This window comes from Mastacembelus armatus, chromosome 22 (assembly GCF_900324485.2).
Source record: "Mastacembelus armatus chromosome 22, fMasArm1.2, whole genome shotgun sequence".
Lineage (NCBI taxonomy): Eukaryota > Metazoa > Chordata > Actinopteri > Synbranchiformes > Mastacembelidae > Mastacembelus > Mastacembelus armatus.
Genome location: NC_046654.1, coordinates 5,143,847 through 5,164,042, shown reverse-complemented (window position 1 = coordinate 5,164,042; position 20,196 = coordinate 5,143,847). Strand labels below are relative to the sequence as shown.

The 20,196-nt window shown below is 42.7% G+C and overlaps 1 protein-coding gene across 2 annotated transcripts; it reads right to left on the bottom strand.

Annotated features, from left to right (window-relative positions):
• Window positions 1-783: 783 nt before the first annotated feature.
• ttbk2a (tau tubulin kinase 2a) lies at window positions 784-19,989 on the bottom strand. Of its 2 annotated transcripts, none has more exons than XM_026310829.1 (16): window positions 19,728-19,989; window positions 15,460-15,619; window positions 14,026-14,173; window positions 12,670-12,743; window positions 12,235-12,375; window positions 11,250-11,354; window positions 10,783-10,848; window positions 10,547-10,639; window positions 10,306-10,431; window positions 9,803-9,960; window positions 9,419-9,626; window positions 9,051-9,274; window positions 8,390-8,939; window positions 7,176-7,514; window positions 5,401-6,401; window positions 784-4,808 (listed from the first exon to the last, which is right to left on the bottom strand). In XM_026310829.1, the coding sequence occupies exons 2-16, from the start codon at window positions 15,526-15,528 to the stop codon at window positions 4,361-4,363; spliced, it is 3,750 nt and encodes a 1,249-aa protein (XP_026166614.1). In that variant the 5' UTR covers window positions 15,529-15,619; window positions 19,728-19,989; the 3' UTR covers window positions 784-4,360. The 2 variants fall into 2 exon arrangements, with proteins under 2 accessions (XP_026166614.1, XP_033180890.1); XM_033324999.1 differs by lacking the exon at window positions 19,728-19,989 and adding an exon at window positions 19,399-19,494.
• Between the last annotated feature and the right edge of the window lie 207 nt (window positions 19,990-20,196).

The following is a 20,196-nucleotide window of genomic DNA, read 5'->3' as shown; positions in this document are numbered from 1 at the left end:
GTGAAAGAGCTGTATCTACGGCCTTCAACCCAAACCATATTATCGATTATCACATTGCTCTCACCTACGTGAGATTCCGATTCCTTAGTACAAAGGTTGGAAAATACTTTTTTTCATATGTACATTACATATGTACATATGTACATATAAAAAAACATTTCATATGAAACACATGTTGCTCTAAAAGTATATTCCTGCAGGTGGTGTCATATCCTCTACAGTCCTTTGAGGCAAATGTGTGATTTGGGGCTAAATAAATACAATTTGACTTTGTATCTCTGATTGTGTGTGTCTGGGGCTGTGATACCGTTCAGTGTCCATGCAACTGATAAATGAGAAGTATAAAGAATTTTATTTTCAATAACAGTTTTGACTTGTGTTTTCCAAATAACTGTATAGGCGGTTTTCATGCAAATTTACACCAAATTGGTAAGCTGTGTATATAGAAGTATACAGTACAGTGCTTTATATAAAGAGAAATCAGTTAATGTAAAATTATATGTTGAAAGTGGTTTATGAAACTCTTAAAATGTAATTGGGTTTTCGTCTTACCCACATCTTCTATTACTATTTTATGTGAATAATGAATCTCGGTTCCAACGCCACGTATCATCAGTATTTTCGCTAGTGGAAAGAGCTGACTACTTCTGCAACTTCCTCAGCCAGGAGGTGCATGTTATAATTTCTGTTATCATCCTTTGAGATGAAAAACAAATACCCGTCATAATTGTCTGCCTGCATGCGGAATGAGTATTTTATTTATAACCAGTTTATAAAAATAAAATACAAAATTATTTTAAAAACAAAAAAGAAAAAACACATTGATATGATACAAATTATAGAATAAACATAAATAATTACAGTTATATACAATGCAACACTTCAACCTGTTACATTCTTTCCTTGACTGTACAGTTAATGTTTCAAAATCATGACAGACATTACAACACAAAAATATCAACCATTAAAAAACCTCAATTGAAGTCAAAATGCTGGATGGGCAAATTAGCAAATGTCACTCACAATAAATAATTTCTGTATTTATAAGTTACTAACAAGTAATCTGATATTATGCCATGAGAAGTGTACAAGTGCAGACCAAAGCTTTCATTAGTTTTCATCTCACCTTTCAAAATAAAACAAAAGTGTTTGTTCTCATATGGGTATCTGTAACCACACATACCTGCAATCTACTCTATAAATATGAGACCTTTCTAACAGCAGGTCACTTTAAAAAGTGACAAAGTCTCATCTGGAAGATAACACGAGCACTACAACTACACACCACAAATGTGCAATAATATTAAAAAAAGCATGAGAAGAAATCTGATTATCTTTTAAAACCAGCAGCAGTGTTTAGTGTCTGTTTCACTCTTTTACTGAAGCTTATTATTATAATTTATGGTGTTACAATGATGATTTTCTTTAAATAATTACTTTGAATATTTCACATGTATATATTAAAAGTCTGGACAACTACGTTCTGAATTGGAAAAGCTTGAAATATCTTGAAATCTGTGAGTTGAAAGAAGGAGAATTCTAAGATTGATTGCTGGCGCCTTGTAGAAATTGCACACCCCTGTTTGAGAGCATACAGTTATCACACAAACAAACACACCTTGTATACTTCACCCAGATACGTTTTCATTTCATTTAGTCATGATATACTGACCACGCTGACAGACATGGCAGCGCAAGCCATTTACAGACAAGAGATAAGTGACAGGAAGGCTTGGCTTGGCCCTAATAGTGGAATGATCTCCAGTACAGACAAGGTTCAGTCATCCCTCACTATGCACAGAGGGGCAGAGAAGAGACATTAAGGCGGCTGACTGACTGAACGCTGTCTGCCTTTGGGATGAGTCATCATAGCTGCTCTGTGAGGCTAGCATAAGTACCTGCGAGATCTGCATGAATCAGATGAACTGCACATTTTTTATCCACAAAGCACTGCGCCCATTCTCTATACACTTTATCATTATCTCAAGTCAAACCATAACTGCAAAATTTATCAAAACATTTGGCCATGTGATTTTTTTCTTTGCTCATATGTGCATCTTATATAAGTTATGACTGTCAGTCTTTCAACTCAAAGCACAGCAAAGTCTATTCTTCTTCTTATGTTCCGGTAATCATTCTGTGCATCATGTCAGGTAGTTAAACTGATAAAAATACAGTGCATCTTTATCCAGCAACACAATCATCCCAAGTCAGTGCAAGAAGCACAGAAAACTAGTGTCAGACATCAGATGGGAAGAGGAAAATGAATACTGAGATAGGGCAAAGAAGACATACAGATTTACAGAAGTTACATTTGCTCACCCAACAGGTAATGAAGTTTCTGCTGGGTTAAAACGTCACAAGGTTAATGACATGGAATGAGAAGAGGTACAGCTTTTGACTCAGTAGCTGACTGAGTAGATTTTTCTTTTCTCTTTTCTCATGCAAAGAGTAGCACTGAAAGGACGTTGGAGATATTTTACAGTATCTTACAAGCAGAGGAGTAGGAAGAGGTTGTGGAGGAGAGTTTCAATGAGGAATCCTAAAGAAATGAAACACAAACAATACTATGATTCCTTTGCCTTGTGCACAAGCATACCATAGGTCATTATATAAAAAAACATTCTCCAGCACAGAACAAACAACAAAAACATTCTTGTACATGGAGGCATGAAAAATCACTCTGCTCTGAGAATTATATTTACACATGGCCCCTATTTTCACTAACATTTCACAAAATGTTGTTTGAGGTCTGAAATTCACATTTGTTCAAAGTTCTATGTTTAACATTACCTGGGACATGAGGGACAGCTAAAATGAGTTTCATTAAATATTTCCTTTAGTCATTACAAATAGTAGCTACTCTGTCCTCAAGTAAACTGCTGCTCAAATTGTATTTCATTTACAAATATTTGTGTTGCTACCTTTTCTACGTAAAAGAATACTGCTGAAAAGGGTCGTCTTCTAACCACTGGCACAAGTCTCTTTTTGGCTCCTTTTTTTCTAATTATAAACTTGAGTGAATTGTCAAGCTGCCCAAAGTGCCAAGGCACACGCTGAGACAAACATCTGTGTCTGAACATTACTCATCAGTAATGTACCATGTGTTGCTTAAGCATACTAATGCTACTACAACTACTACTACTACTGGAAACACATGTTCCATTAATGCCCTCAGATCTAAAAAGAGTTTATCTATTCTAACCTGTAATTCCTTCATTCAGTATGACATTTAAATTTCCTCTTTGCAACACAGTAGGCACGGAAAGGTGTGTGTCCTCACACACTTTACATGATTGACTGTATAAAGGATCACTTTGGAGTAACCCCTTTATTTATTTGTTTCAAACTAATTTTAGAGACACAAAACCACACATCCAAGATCACACAGTAGGGTAGGACCCAAAATAAATATCTCAATAAATACAAGTGCACACAGATTCTGCCTATGCATTCACATATAGCTCAAAGTAAATATTATACCCTGCCTACAATCTCCAAATGCAGAGGAGATAAATGATTCAACCCTAAGCCAATATTTAATTAAGATGTAATCAGCTACATATTCAATCAGTATAATCCAAGTGCATTAGCGTTAGGAATAAACACGTAACTATCTATTGTAGTGCTGGGTGGTTTAAAGCTAAGGAATAAGCAGGAAACAGATTTATTTATGTGCATACTGGCTCAACTAACTATAATGTATTAAATACTTCCTGTATTGTGAAAGCAATTGTGCAGCTACACTATTTTGCCTAACAGCATGTTGATAAATATAAAATGAGGATCCTGACATAAGCAGTATCGCTTGATAAGTTTACAAAAGGGACACTCCAATGATTTAACACATTGTATTGAGAGTCATCAGGGTTGTCTCAGCTTGGGCTTGAAACATTTTTTTAACAGAGAGCATTCAGCACAAACTGGAGGTGTGGGTAATTGAAAATAGTTTAATATTACTAGACTGGATGGTGTGATGAAATACACCACTGAACTGTATTACGGGGAATGTAAGAAGCTTATTGTCAGGATATCTATTTCCACTGCACTGCTTCTAGCCATTCTTTTTCAGATCTCTCTCACAAGTCCCATGATAAAAGTAAAATAGTAAATCACTGGAGGACCCCTTTGAAGCTGGGTACAGAAATTAATGACAAATCCTGTGTCCATAGAAAAGGAGTGAGGAGAACAATGGGAAGTGGCAAGACAAGTGTAAGGTTCAGACTGCCAACAAAAAACAAAACAAGACTTTTTGTTGTAATTATTAAGGAAGACTCAGGCTTTTATCCTGACTGGTGTCTACCCTATCATAATTAGAGTCTTCCCATTCTCTGCTGTGGCACCACAGGCTGGTGGGAAACTATCTGCTCAGCTTGGTTGAACATTTTCCCTCTCGGCTGCAGCCTTTACCCCTGGACAGGTGGAAGGGACTTGTGCGCGCCTGGCGGCTGCAGCAAGTCTCCTGGTGGTGGGGATAGAAGCGGCGGGGAGGCGGGGAGCCAGAAAAGCTGGGAGGTGAGCGGCTGCGGCCAAGGCAGCCCCCTCCCACACTGCCACGGTGCTCCTGCCGAGAAGGCGAGGAGCTGACAGAGCGCTGCAGGGAAGAGGAGCTGCGCGGGGAGGCGCTAGAGCTGCGATGGTGGTGCGGAGAGCTTGTCAGGCTGCAGATACCCATCCTGGAGCCCCCATGCTGGGCTAAGGAGCGGTGGTGAAGGGGGGAGCCACGGGAACCATGCATCAGCTGAGCAAGGCATGTCAGGAGGTCTGAGTCACTGGTACTGCCAGCTCGGATGCGATAACGCCTAAGCCTAAGTGGGTATAACACAAACAAAAGTTTTGTTTTGCAAACAAAAAAGCAGGGCAGGAAATGAATAATTGCCAAGACATATATTTTATATAACACAAAGAAGCAGCATGATAAATTGCATTTCTTGCCAAAAGACAGATAAAAGGTTCAGTATCTCTCTCATATCTAATTAAAATATTAAAGCCTAGCTTAGCAGAAATAAAATAAATGTAAACAAGAGGAAATATCTAGTCTTATTCCGTCCAAACTTCTGATTTAACCATTGTCTCTGGCTCCAGTAATACGTTCAATACTAACCTAAAAACCTAATGTTCAATGTAGCTTTTATTAGTTCTTAAAGCCTTTTTGCATTCTGATCTGATTATTTTGATTATATATAGTGATTATATTTCTGAAATGTTGCTACCAGCAATCAAGTAAATAAGTAAATTAAATACTTCATTAATTTGTGTGTTGTCCTCATCACACGAATTAGAATAAAGAGCAAGTTAAAATGACTTTTATGTTTTATCTTTTTCTACCATGCTGATCATATTGAATGCTTATGTCCCTGAATATGTCCCAGAATACAGGGATTCAGATCAACAGATTACCTGCCCTCCACTGTTGGCCGACAAGGTGGCTTTCCGGGGGGTGGGCGTGGCAGATATTGGGCAGCCAGCTGCTCAGCTGAAGAGGCTGAATGAACGGGACGAGGAATCCTGCTTTTGCGGGAAAGAGGGCTGGAGGAGGAGGAGAGGGATGGAGCATCATCTCCCTGGCGGTCAGAATTGGAGCCCATAAGAGAGTCCTCATCCTGGGAGCGGTCAGAGGTGGAGGACAGTGGGTCTCTAGCGAGAGAGGCCAGGATAGGGCCACGTCGGTCAGAAAGGGATGGTGAGGCAGTGGGAGAGGGGACAGAACCCTGGTGGCTGGCTTTCTTCTGCAGGAGTCTCTCTTTGGCAGACCCTGTTGGTGGGAGTTCCAGCAGGCTGGAGGGCTCTAGTACAGGGATTCTACTTTGCCTGCGGCTAAGGTCCTTACGGGGGGCAGCCGGAGAAGAAGAGGCTGGGGCACTAGTTGGAACTGGGGCTGAGTTCACTCCTCCACTCTCCTCTGCTCTTAGCTGAAGCTCTGCGGCAGAGAGTGTGGGGCCAGGATCATTCTCAGGGTCTTTCAGCTTGGGGAAAACTCCATTACTTAAATCCCTTTGGCCATTAACAGGAGGGGAGAGGTGGCCATTGGCAAAAATGGGACTGTGAGGGGAGTGAGGTGAGCGAGGAGAGCAAGGTGAACGTGGAGAAGCTGGTGAACAGGGAGGAGGTGATCGTGGTGATCGTGGTGATCGGGGGGAGCGTGGGGAAGATGCGCGGCTTGGAACAGGATTTTGAGCTTTGTTGTGGCTGTCTCCACTGACCAATGTCTCAGCCAGGGGGTCTGTTGGTGTCCCTAGATGAGTGGGCACATGATCCTGTGGGGAGCTGATGTCCACTGTGTGCTCCCGGACCTGCTGAGCCTCAGCATCAACTTCACCACGCCTCTCCAGCAGGAGGCACTGTGGAACACTGTCAGATCCTGACTGGGAGGACAGCCCAGAGGGACGCTGAGCTGTCAACTGGAGGGGAGAGGAAGGTGGAGACATAAAAAGAGAAAACATACACATGTTATTAAAAAAATAAAGCACACTAAAATGAGAATAAATTTCTAAATGTCAAAGGTCTGTTGCTTATAGACTACAACATGTCGAGTTGTGCTGTAGTTCTGTAGCAAGAGCCTGATGCAGATTTGTGAAAAGAGAAGAATTTTATAATATAGGGTAATAAATGGTGATTAGTTTGGCAACAGCATGCAATACCATAGCTACCATTATTAGACCAAAACACACAAGTGCTATGGCAGTGTCAGTCAAGCTGTGAGTACTAAACCGGCAAGTAGGACAGGAAATGTTCACGCAACTTCGCAGGGGGCTTCAGCGAAGAGAGGGTGAGGAACAAATACAGGGAGAGAGAGAGAAAGAGAAAGATAGAGAGGACAAAGACGATCTGAAACAAAAGAGATCATGCAACCTGTAATTATGACTCGACATTCCAAACACACATGCCACAATCAGACAAACATACACCCCTATTCAGATCACAAGAACACATGTCCAGACACAGGGACACATCTGATCCATGCTATGTCTGGCCTGCACATTGCCCTTCATGGTATCTGGAGAGATCTGCCTGACAGCAACACAAAAACAAGCCAACTGAAGGAAAAAGCCAAAACGAGCAACTTAAAACAAAAAACATGAGAAAGAAAGAAAGTGATGACAGCCGGTTTATTGCAACTGATGTAGAGGTATGAATGGAGGTCTATTTTTGTGGGGTTGTGATGGGCTCATCACCTGTTGAAGCTGGGCACGGGTGATTCGTATGACAGAGGGAAACTTGGTGGTGGCAGCACCTGCCGGAATGGCCGGCAGTTTCCTGCGATTGGGTGAGCGGGTGCCGGGGGCAGGGTTTGGTGGTAGTGGAAGGGAGGAGTGGCAGGAGGAAGAAGAGGAGGGGCGTTCCTGCTGTTGCTGGTCGACAGACTGGCTACGCCTCATGCCCAGTGACTGGCGCTGGTGCAGTGGGTCCGACAAAGTGGTCAGGAGGGTGTGAGGGCTGGGAGAGCGCAGTGGGATGGGGCTGGATGTCCGGATCGCAACTTCCTCAGGTAGAGACGGAGGAGAGGTAGGGAGCTAGGAGAGGGGAAGGAGAGAAGTGGGAGGTGAAGACAGGAAGGGTTGTGAGATTGGTGATGGAGTGAGAAGATGGAGGAAGGATGGTGGGGGGACTCTAAGTCAGGACAAGCAAGTTACACCAGCGGCGAACACAACAAAGTGGTGTTTTTGACGCATAAGGGGGCAGCAGGATCACAAAGATACAACCAGGGGTGAGCTTATGCTAAGGAAGGAAAAGGAGGCACAGGAGATAGATGTGGGGAAGGCAGCGTGTAATTCCAGCTTGGAGGCAGTAGTTCTGGTTGTATGAGAGTGAGTGAACAGATATTCCTCTTGGAATAAGACACGCTGCTCTGCTCTACAGTCTTCGTTAACGTAGTTACACTGAGTGCGTAGATCGGAGTATCTCAATAGCCAAACAGCTGATGGAAGGTTATGAATAGCAAAGCAGCAAAGTAATATATAATATAAATATAAAAAGTAATATAAGCAACTAAAGCATATTCTGGAATAAATCAATGATTTGTGAGGTAAATAAAACCAACCAAACACAAATAAGATTAAAGTATACATGATATCTGATGTAAACAAAAGTGCATTTCAAAGCCATGAGCTCTGTTTTCTCCATGCTGTAATGTTATTAAAGCTCTGCAGCTGTGTAACAGATGTCTTCTGATATACACAAGTGAAGAAGCAAGCAAACACAAAGCAGTAACATTTAGCTTAAAGCTACAGCAAGATGCAGCTGGTGGAAGTCTGCTGTATGATACTAGCACTGACGTTCTATGGCTAGAACTCTGACTCTGTGCAGCTTTTTAACTTTTTAAAATGCTGACTACAGTCAGTATCACGTGTATCATGTTGTGAAATGGTCTTCATACGAAAGGGCTCACCTGAGTGAGGACTCCCTCGGCCAGAGCTTCAGCTGGGCTGGTTGGAGTGACAGGAGGGAGTGTCCCTACAGGGCCTACACTTAGCTCCAGCTTGTCAACTCTTGCACTTCCCTTTGAGGAAGCCATGCTTTCTTGTTTAGCTTTGCCAGAGGTAGGGCTTTTGCTGTCTTTTTCCCATCCAGGAGACTGTTCCCCAGGCTGGAGCACCTCTGGCTCCTCATCCTCTTCTGAAGGGCTGGTAGTAACCTTGGCCCCTGGTGAGCCACTAGGTCGCTCCACCATTACCCACTCCCTTGAGTCAATGTCCTGCCTCCCAGAGCTTAGATTGAGGGCCACAAAGCCCCCACTGCTGGCTGCCCCCTCTCCCTGCTCTAGTGATCCAGGGGATGGAGGTTTAGGAGAACCACCACCAGACAGGAACTCCTCATCGTAGTGCCAGACCCTCTCGGGACGCTCCCCAGCAGGTACAGCTTGACCCTGAGTCACTGGGATGATTGCAACTCTGTCAGCCCCCTCCTGGCGCTGGGTTCCTGTATGCTGCTTGGCTGAGCTTAACAGGCACAAGACAAATGCAAACAATTAAGTCTTTACTGTATCCTAAGAAAAATGTAGGGAAAAAAATGATGTTAACAAAGATGGATTGGTTATTTGCTGGACCTACCAGGACTCCAGAAGGCGTTCTGGACTGGGCTTGGACTCTAGGCCAAGCCTCCTCTCCAATTCAAAGCTGTGGATGTTGCGAAGCTTCCTCAGCAGGGGTCCATCCCTGTCTGAGGCCCCCACCTCAGAGTGCAGTTTGACTGGGGAACCCAGACTTGCCCCAACATAGGGGCTTTGGTGTCCCTGGCTGCCTTGCTTGTTGCCCTGCTCCTCCTCTGTCGCTGCCTGTGGAAATAAGTCAGATTTTGTTACTTATTTAACAAAGAAATATTCCAATTTTAACTGAGGTATTGACTCTCTTTAGAGCACACAAGGTGGTGAAACTTCCTTATCAAATTTACAGAAACTGTGTGTTCATATGGAGTCTACCTTCCAGACTGCAGTCCTAATGCGGTTACGGTTGCGGTCTAGCTCCTCCCAGACATCAGCCTCCTGGTTGCGGTGCGGGTGGAGAGGAGAGCCTTGCAGGCGCTCAGGGGCGGGATTGTTCTCCACATCACTAAGCTGCTCATCCTGCAAAACCTCGTCCGTGTTTTCCCTCAGCAGGTCACCAGGGATGAGAGAGGCATTTGCCATGCTAGGACAACAAAAGGATCAGACAAATTAATTTTATGTTTGAGACTATAAAAGAACAGAATAAATCATTATGATGCAAGAGGATGTTAGTCAATTGTATTCAAAAAATATATAAACAATGAAATAGGTAGGAATATAAAATAAATCTTCCAATATTCACTCCTAAATCAAACATACCCCATATGTGCTGGAGTAAGGCGGGTGTGATGTTGGGGTGTTGTGGCACTGGCACTGATCATCAAAGTGCCATCTGTGCCAGTCCGCTCCCAGTCATAAGGATCATTCTCCACTACATTGTAGGTTTTCATGCTATTGTCAAACACTGACATTAGCAGCTGTAACGACACAACAGCAGAGCATCTTTTGTGAGTTTTTTAATCCTTGGAGATTTAACAGATTTTTACATATTTTTACCAATTAAACGCAAGATAAGGTACTTAAAAAGCAACCACATTGTGTGTGTGTGTGTGTGTGTGTGTGTGTGTGTGTGTGTGTGTGTGTGTGTGTGTGTGTTGGGTTGTTTGGATGGATGGGTTGTATTAACTTGATCAGCCCTTTCTAAGTCATGTGCCATTTCGGTTTTAAACCAGAATATTTGAGAATGAATAAGTAATCACACACTGAAACCAGCACATCTGTCTAATATGAGAAGCTTTTACTCTTTATTAATCTTGAATTACCTGGTAGTCGGGTTTGGTGAAATAGTCTAGATTGGAGATATGATCCAAAAACACACCAAACTCTGCCGGCAGATGTTTGAGCATCAGACGATGGTCATAAGTCTCCTTCAGCTTACCCACATGTTCCTGGGAATGAACAAACACACGAAAACACACACCTCTGTCATCTCTCATCACTTGCAGCTACCTAGACATGGCTGTTTACTTTCCAGGAAGGACAGCTATGCCTGGTTGTCCTTACTTTGTCCTTGATCTTCCTCCATGGCAACTGACCGACCAGAAACTCCACCAGCATGTAGAAGAGAGACCATAGGTCATCGTGACGACCCATCTCCTGCAGGTTTGAGTTACCATTAATCAATAATGTTTGACTGACTACAAATCATGACAAAAAGTTCCACACCTAAATACCCAATGGGGTATTACCATCATATATTACTGAAGCACTCGAGCAGAGAGACACAGACGGATACTGACCTTATTCTTGTGTGCATTGACAGATGCATAACGGACTGTTCCCCTGAACCCTGCCACTGGACGAGGCTGATAAACAACAACAGACACAGGAATTAAATGCTAACACAGTACTGATATAAATTAAACATGTTTATGTCTAATTCCAAACCACATCTGTAGAATGTCTACAGAATCATTTCAGCCAAAAATAAAACATACTAAAAAAAAATACTATTTCTACATTTCTCTTTATCTTACTTCCAATCCTAAAACTACATTATTAGATTACATTAAAGCTACATTAATTGTTTTTAAAGTTCAACCAAGGGCATATTTTTACACTTTCACCATTAGGATTCAATAAGAGTCTACTTTACCTCGCAAAGTGAAATACTCACTGTATTTTTGGTTTTAATTAATATGAGTGACACCTTTCACTTCATACTTAGTAATTTGACTGTCTGTCAGCATATAAAAAATGCACTTACAGGTCGAACCTCCTGGCAAGAATTGGTGAACTGCCGAGCTAAACCAAAGTCCAGCATGTAGCAGGTACGGCAGGTACTGGGGAAGCGGCCCATGGCGAAATTGGACTGAAGCAGAGTAAGGAGAGAGTTAAAGAGGCAAAAGTTAAAAAAGGGAAAATAATTTAACACAGCAGCTCAGATGGTATTCATTTTCTCTTGTACGTTGGGGATTTAACCAACACTCATTATGAGCCAATGTTCTCTGATATCCTTCTTTTCCTTTCGGCTGCTCCCTTCAGGGGTCGCCACAACGAATCATCTGCCTCCATTTAACCCAAATCTCTGTACCCTTTTCACTTCTTTTCCACACTCTCCGTTGCTCTGGACTGTTGACCCTAGGTACTTAAAATCCTCCACCTTCTTCACCTCTATTCCCTGTAACCTCACCGTTCTACTTGAGTCCCTCTCATTTACACACATGTACTCTGTTTTACTGCGGCTAACCTTCATTCCTCTCCTTTCCAGAGCAAACCTCCACCTCTCGAGATTTTCCTCCACCTGCTCCCTGCTCTCAGTACAGATGACAATGTCATCTGCAAACATCATGGTCCACGGAGATTCCTGTCTAACCTCATCTGTCAGCTAGTCCATCACCACAGCAAACAGGAAGGGGCTCAAAGCTGATCCTTGGTGCAGTCCCACCTCCACCTTGAACTCCTCTGTGACCCCTACAGCACACCTCACCACTGTCTTACAGCTCTCATACATGTCCTGCACCACTCGAACATACTTCTCTGCCACTCCAGACTTCCTCATACAAAACCAATGTTCTCTAATAGTAACAGTCAAAAAGAAATAATACCAGGAGACAGTAATAAAAAGTATAAGAGTCAAAAATGCTACCCAGACAGAAGTAATGCAAATATTTCCATGTGCCAGAAATATACAGATGGAACACAAGCCTCCTAATAGGAGCCAAGCAGAAAGCCACCATCCTGTGACTCACCGGTTTGATGTCACGATGCAGGAAGCCGACAGAGTGGATGCTCTCTATGGCTTCCAGGATCTGCCGACCCAGCCGCAGAGTGGTGCTGATGCTGAAGGTTCCCCGGGTCATACTCCTCCTGAGGTCAGCCAGGTTACGACCCTGTGGGAACATGTACAAGTCCAAAGAATGAGTTGTCTGATAAACTCCCCTTTTGAGACCAGAGCAAGACCTGTAACTCAACAAACAGGCTAAAAAGAAAAATATGTATTACTATTATTTAATGTATAGTCTAGTTCTTTTTTTATTATTGCAAACCTGTGATATATGTTAAGTGGACAGAACAGTTTGAAATATATATATATATATAAAATTAAATATATATATATTAAATTAAATATATATAAATTTAAATTAATGCTTGTGATGTATTCAGTTTTCTGCATTTAGACCAACCTGGAGTTCCATCACCACGTAGTTAAAGCGGTCATTCCGACCACACCCCACAAAGCGACACACATGATCTTTACCTAGGAGATAAAGGAGATGAGAGTTTCAGGGCACTTTCGCATTAACTTGATATCAGTTCCATCATTTCACAGTAAAGCACAGCACAGTGTGTGAATCATGGTGCCCTCCCCTCACCGTCTTCTCTGTATGACTTCCCTGCTGATTTATAGGTTATAACAACTCCAGGGTCCACACATGCATGAATGGTTTGTGTGTTTCTGCATGTGTCTGTACATGAGTGTGTGCATGCTCTGGTTTAAAAGGGAACTGCTGTAACAGTAGGCTGACTGGAGCCACACCCCATATCCGTTCACCGAACAGTGAATGTGGTTACACTAACAAAAGCTCCAGTGAAAATGCTGTTTAGATTGTTTATATTCACTAAAATATTAAACTATCAATCAAAATAATCCAAACTACAAGGATGCAAATCAAAAACAAAACCCACATAACCCCTTAGTCTTCTTGCAAGGCTGTGGGAAGATGTTTACTTTTAAAGCTGGGCGGGTCAGCAATGTCTGGGGGCTGGAGTTCAATCCATCTCAAATTACATGTTGGTTTGCTCAGGAAAAAACATAAGCACGATGCCCCAGGCCATAGCCATTAGACAGCAAACATGATCTCAGCCCATTGATTTTCCCCTCAGAGGGGAGAAAGAAAAAAGTCATAGTGGGTAAAAAGGAAGAAGGGTAGGAAAAGACAGTTAATAAAGGAGAGAACGAAATAACACTATCCAACCTACTGAAGGAACTCTTTTGTGCTGGTCCTATTTCTATGCTATGAAAGACTGGCAGTGTCCAAACACACAAACATACACTTCCTCTCGTATGACTACAGTGTCACTCGGTGAAACTTTTGCATTCAAACTTTTTCCTCCTAAACCACCATGTCAGCTCAAGATGTGAAGTAAAGAATTTATCTGCTGTTCATGCTGAACGATGGGGTGCACCGCACTGCAGACCCTGAAGCAAACTGTGCTGAACCCTGTACCAAACTGCTTTCAAATGAGTCAGATAATCTATATCTGGTCTCAGGGGGAGAGATTTTTCTGTCCTGCTACTTATGGACACCAGCTATTCCTGCATTTTCAACAAACAGTGTTGTCTCCTTCTTTGCATATTTTTATCCTTACCAATCCAAATTATTGATAGAAATGTTTTACTTCATCTAAGCATTTCCTGCCAAGAATCCTAAGCATACAAAGAGCATCCTCACTGGGGGAAGCTCATTAGGTCACTGTACCAGGGAAGATCAATCAATTTCAGAAATGTAACCTATTCCTCTGAATCCATTTGATCTCACCCTGAAGCTTCTTGAGCACGGCGACCTCCATCTTGAGCACTTGTTTGGGCTGCTGAGCCGACTCCACCTTGAGGGCTACACTGCCGCGTGTCAGCAGGTCCAACGCCTCGTAGATCTCCCCAAACCCACCACCCCCAATCTTCTTCACCTAGAGGAAAATGACGACACACTGCTTAGAAACTTTATATAAAAGAAATTCTACATTTACAGACTGTATGAAAAGTATTCTACACAAACAGTGAAGTGAATGTAAGTTGTTGGAAGGTACTTCAGCAAAGAAGCTTTCCACAGTGATGACTAAACTCTCTTAGAGGGTCTGACTGCAGAGTCTGTGGATCCCAGGTCTGTGAGGTCTGTGAGGTCTGTGAGGTCTGTGAGGTAGGTTCCTCTGGCATCAAGAGTCGCACTTACCTGTCTGTTTTCCAATCTGCCATGAAACAGTTTCTTTTTCCTCTGCGCCAGATTTTAATTAGTGGTGATGTAATCTTTGCCAGTAAAAGATACTGCCTACTTATTCTGCCTCAGGTGATACGTGTAAAACAAAATACCATCCTAAATTACCTAAAAGAAACGGGTTGTTACATCAAGCGTGGGTGATGTTAGCCACAACAATCACAATAAAGAAAGCAGATATTGTAAGGTAGGGTTTGACATTTTTGCAAGAGAACTCAAAGGATTATCAAATAAATAAAGGTAGTTGCTGATTGTTTTTTTCTGATTAACTGATTCATTAATCATCAATCATTTTTTAGTTTAACCTAAAGGAAATGTGACTGTAATTTGCTCACATGTAAATAGCTACAGTACTTTGTGGTGTGAGCGTGCACTGATGAAGACCTAAGGGAGGCTCAAATGTTGACTTTATTTCATGTCTTCAAATTGCCCCCAGCAGTTCCACCTGCTCACTTTCACCGCTCAGTAATACTGCAGCTTTATTTTCCCTAAGCTCCCACGTGTCCTTCACTGTCCTCCATGCACACACACTCATTTGTGTGTCGCACTAGTAGATAAATCGTGGGATTAGCTGCATTCTTATGTAAGTCATCTCCTCAGAAGACAGGAAGTGGTGCCCGGCTGCCAGTTCAGTGTAAGAGCCTCACATGGCACCCAAGTAGGCACAGCACTGAGAGCCATGGTCCATTGGAGGACACTGCTGCCGCTGCCTACAGCACACTGCACTGCCACAAATAGCTATACAGTCTATTTTTGGATCTCCCATAATGCAGCAGCACTATATGAACAAAGAGACATGACCCTAAACTGTTCATGTCATAGGTGATATAGTTTAAAAGAAAAGAAGGGCTCGTGAGCAGCTGAAACTATTGTTCAATGAACAAAGAGTTGTTATCTGTGGGACAGAGGGAGTTCTAGGGACAGGCAGTGACAGGGCTAGAAAACACACTGCCTATTGTTGCTGAAAAACACGCCACTTACCACTTTCCATCGCTCCTTGACCAGGGAGAGCACGCTTAGGATGTCAGCTTGCTCCGCTCCCCCGCTCATCCCGTCTGTGGACCAGGGACGTTGTCCTCACTGCTTCCCCCTCGACTAGCAACCTCAGACTGGACCAGGCATTTGGAACTTGATGGAAAGCCTTGCAAAAGTCCAAGAGAGATACAAATATGTCAGAAATGAATGAAGGAAATCAGTTGCTTATTTTGAAGTTTGTTTGCCAAAAAAATATCTTGAGCTAATGTTCTTTGGAATAATATTATTTCACAGTTTTAATATGCAAGAGATCTGTTGTTTTAAGCTGATAAAGTTAGAAAGTCTCACTAGTTGAGTGACCAAGTTAAAATAAAAGCTCAAAGGCTGGACCTTTCTGACGTTTGACCATTGCTGCAGCTGCCACACCTGCTGCTGGCAGCTGTCTTTCTAGACAAAACTTACCCCCAAACTTGCAGTCAAAAATCTTGCATCTTAAATTACAAAACACTTTGTGCTATGATTTTCCCCAGTCTTCTATCTTCTATTTACAACAGCCATGATGCAGGTCTTGTATATTAAGTACTCTCATCAGATATAATGATGCTCTTTAATCTGTCTAACTTCACATTCTGATGCCTCATTACTCAGCTCTTCTTGTGTATAATGCTGGACAAAATAGGTATCATGACAATTAAAAAACATTATTTTAAAATCAAACAATCTTATCACCTACAATACCACAGGTTTATGTCAACTGCATAACAGTTTATTTAACTTCATTTGATGTTTCTCCTGGACAAGGTGTATCGTACCACTATATGATACATCCTTGTCATAGATCAGCAATCCCCAGCAGAACACACACCAGTTAACTTCCTTGAGCTTCCCTCTAAACAAACTCAGTAAACTCGACCTCAAGTCATCATCTATGGTTATGCAACAAACTCTGAAAACACTATTTGCTTACTGGGTATGAGCTAAACATGAAGGAGGCAATCAATCCCAATATGCACCAGGATGAGAGTGGGAGAGGGAAGAGACTAGATAACAGTGGCACGACGCATTAAGACCCAGGGATAAGACTCAAGTGTAGGGTGCTGCTCCAACACACAGATGACACAACTGGATGAGATGTTTCAATATAATAAATCTCATACTTGACATAGACATTGTAGATAGAGAAAGAAAGATAACACTTTATTGATTTCTTGCCCGGGATATTCAGGTGATTTAGCAGTAAAGCAAAATATTGCAATAAAAATAGCAAAATATTCTATGAAAAAAAACTACACAATAATAATAATGATGATAGTTACTATAATAGTAATAATTACAAGCGTGTATAAGTGAGAAATGAAATCGTAAGATGAGTCAGGATAAACATAAATATAGAGGTAAACAATAACAAATTTAATGGCAGCTGTGTCTGTGTACCTGAGCAGCAGTCCTTCACACACCATCAATACAATATGATGGTATTGATGGTGTGTCCTTCCGTATAAACTATAAAATCCTCCTTCTCACCTACAAAGCCCTCCACTCTATTGCCCCACCATACATCACTGAACTACTTCATATCTATTCTCCGCCTCGTCCTCTCCGCTCCTCCAGTTCCACTCTCCTCTGCACCCCTACAGCGCGCCTGGCCACCATGGGCGCTAGATCCTTCAGCCACACTGCGCCCCGCCTTTGGAACATTCTCCCTCATCGCATCCGGTCGTCTCCGGACTTATCAACTTTTAAATCATCACTCAAAACATATCTGTTCCGTATAGCGTTTTCCACCTAACTCTCTTAACTTCTCAAAGCAGCCCGTGATGTCCTACCACCCTCTGCCTATTTCATATTGTCTCATACTGTTTCATATTTGTTGTTCTGTCATCTGGGTTTCTGTATTTCAATTTACTTTTACTGTACTTCGCCCACTTCCTAGATAATCCACGCTTTTGCCTTTACATTCTCTCCCGCCGTTTATGCATTCTTGTTACTGTTGTTTTAATGCACTCTATGTATATCATGCTGTATGCTTCCTTTTCTATCTGTAAGGTGACCTTGAGACTTTGAAAGGCGCCATGAAATAAAATGTATTATTATTATTTATTATTATTATATCATTACTATATGATGTTCAGCAGGTATAATGTTATGCAGTATTATTAGTGTGCTATAAGTTACTAACTACCATTAAACACAGAGTACAGCTGAAGATGATGGGAAGCATGTCATTAGTTTATAAAGCATATTAGAACTTTTAATGGCGCTAGATAAAGAGGGATCACCAAAATCATTAGGGCACATCTTCGAGAGAGAATGACTGAAAGAAAGAGTAAAATCAGAAATAGATAGAAAGACCTTACTTTGGTCCAACACCTCTCAATAAATCCATACTGACAAAAGCTGAGCCAAACTTCTCCAAAACTGTCTTTTACACAATTTGAGGCAGTGTTGGGCACTAAAATCTGGATTTTTCCTCATGTAGGATCTGAGAGTCTGCAATCTTTGTAGACTCTCTAAAGTGAGAGCTGCTCTATGTAAACATCATTGGAATTCTTGATATTATGCTATTTGTGACCATGCTGTACAAAATGCTTCATCTCAAAGGACGGGCAGTTGCTGTGAACGCTGTGATCAAATAACCTCTGCTGTGTCTGAACTTCAAGGTCACCCCATGTCCTGGTGCTTTCCTTCAGGAAAAACACTTTTTCTGAAACGTCTGCTCTTTCATGCATGACATATCCTTTCTGATAACAGCAGAGTGAGGAAGTCATTTGTTCATCAAGGAATAGATATTGTTTTCTACACTCAACTGCATGTGAATGTGAGAAAAACATCTGACAGAAAATTGAAGGGCAGAAGAAAAGATGAATGTTTGGGCGAGGTCTTCGTCACCTGACCTGTACTTATAGGTCGAAGAGCCTGGAAGTGTCTGAGGCATCTTTTCTCCTTCGTAAACAGTCAGAGTAAGAAGAGCAGACAACATGCTCTACTACTATCTGCCAGTCATGCCATAAACTGTATGTAAAGCTTAAGCTATTTCTCCAACATATGCACATACGCATATTGCATAAGCACACACACGCCTGTGCACGAGGCTGCCACACACTGTGACTAATCTCACACCTCACAGAGGCACCACTGTGCTCTTCCTCATCCTCCTCCTCCTCCTCCTCCTCCATACGAATCACCATCAATGAAGAAAAACAGCCCGGGAGGAGCAGACTTTGAAGCAAAACATTACAACCAAAGTACGATAGCTAACTCATGCCTCATGATAACCCCGGCATCTCCATGGAGATGGTGGTGCAGTGGCATTTTCATTTGCTGACTGCAGCTTGTCATCTCCTCTGCCCTTTTGGTCTGCTGGAAGGTGCACGTTTACAGCTACAGAAAGCATCATGAAATGTCAGCGAGGGATCCCCGCACATCAGATTCCTCCTGCTCCTCGTCCTAATTCAGGAGAGTTTGACAATAAATACTCACAAAAAGCAAACAGGCAGCAACTCTAAAAGCCAACTCAGTATGCATGGGCAGTAACATGCTGCTCACACGACAATAACTGGAGTGACAGTCAAGTGTCTGCTTAACATTCTGTATAATCTGAGTTCAGGAGCAGGAGAGGGAGACTTGCTGGGCTGCTGCTGGATGGAACCAGAGTCTGGCCTGACAACTGGAGAAGAGCCAACATGGGGAGGCCCTATGTTCTCGGGTTCCTTTTAAGTCACAGCATGGATGCAACTGATCCAGACTGAAGAAACCATAAAGGTCGAGTCCTGGAAACTTGTGTTCATATGGTAGGATTGCTCAGCTGAAGCTTTTACTATCAAGGATGCATTCACTTTAAGAACAGAACTGGATTGGTATAATTAGTTTCAGTTAACAGCCTTAAATCTCAGAGCACTTCGTGCAAAATCAGATGCACAAACCTGAAAAGACAATCGCATATACCTCTGCTGGACATGGCTGTTTTCAAAGGAATGACAGGACGCAGGCTGCAGCAAAAATTACACGTATCCACCACTTATCCTCCTTACAGCGGAATGACTGGCTTTGCTGTGGAGAGCTGTTGCATAGCGAGTTGGTTGCCACAGCAGATTTACTCAGGCGCGTCCACGCAAACTGGCTGTCCACAGGCCACTCAGATCATCCTGCCTGGCTCTGGCAACATGCAGGATAACCAGCTCAATGAATGCAGCTGCAGGCGAAAAAGGACGAGGCTGAACGGGCTGAACCGAAGAGGCGACGTATGACACGGCCTCCGGATTCTGGATCCTTACCTCGGGTATTTGCTGCCAATCCTTGATCCAAAGAAGCGCCGGGTGTGGTTAGAAAAAATCCTCTAGGTTTGGTGGCGGCGGGGACACGTCGAGAGGAATCCCATAGCGAACTCAGCGTCCATAGGAAACGGCGGAGGCGGTCGCTGATTAGAAATAAACAAACGCAGGGGAAATTTGTCTGAGTGTGATCGTCCCTTTTCTCCTTCTGCCTGTCACCTCAGCATCTCTCGGTCGCTGCGGATCCGTGACGTGACGACTCTGTGATGACCATCAACCTTCCTGCGCGCGCGGCCCCGCTTCGATCGCTACCTCGCAACAGCTCGGGCGCGCGCGACGGGGTCTTTAAAGCTCGTTCGCGGTTTTGTTGTGTTGCCAGATTGGATAGTTTCCGCCAAGCTGAGCTGCGTTTAACATTTTTGGGTTGCTATTATAATTTGGTCTATTTTAATTTGTGCCACTAGTTAATTAC

What these genes read in the sequence shown, in the direction of transcription:
- ttbk2a (XM_026310829.1), bottom strand. Translation starts at nt 15,528, where the DNA reads ATGAGCGGGGGAGCGGAGCAAGCTGACATCCTAAGCGTGCTCTCCCTG. An exon ending in CGTGCTCAAGAAGCTTCAGG is followed by an intron (nt 12,744 to 14,025) that starts GTGAGATCAAAT and finishes TTTATCTCCTAG; the next exon opens with GTAAAGATCATGTGTGTCGC. An exon ending in GGAGGAAGATCAAGGACAAA is followed by an intron (nt 10,432 to 10,546) that starts GTAAGGACAACC and finishes GTTCATTCCCAG; the next exon opens with GAACATGTGGGTAAGCTGAA.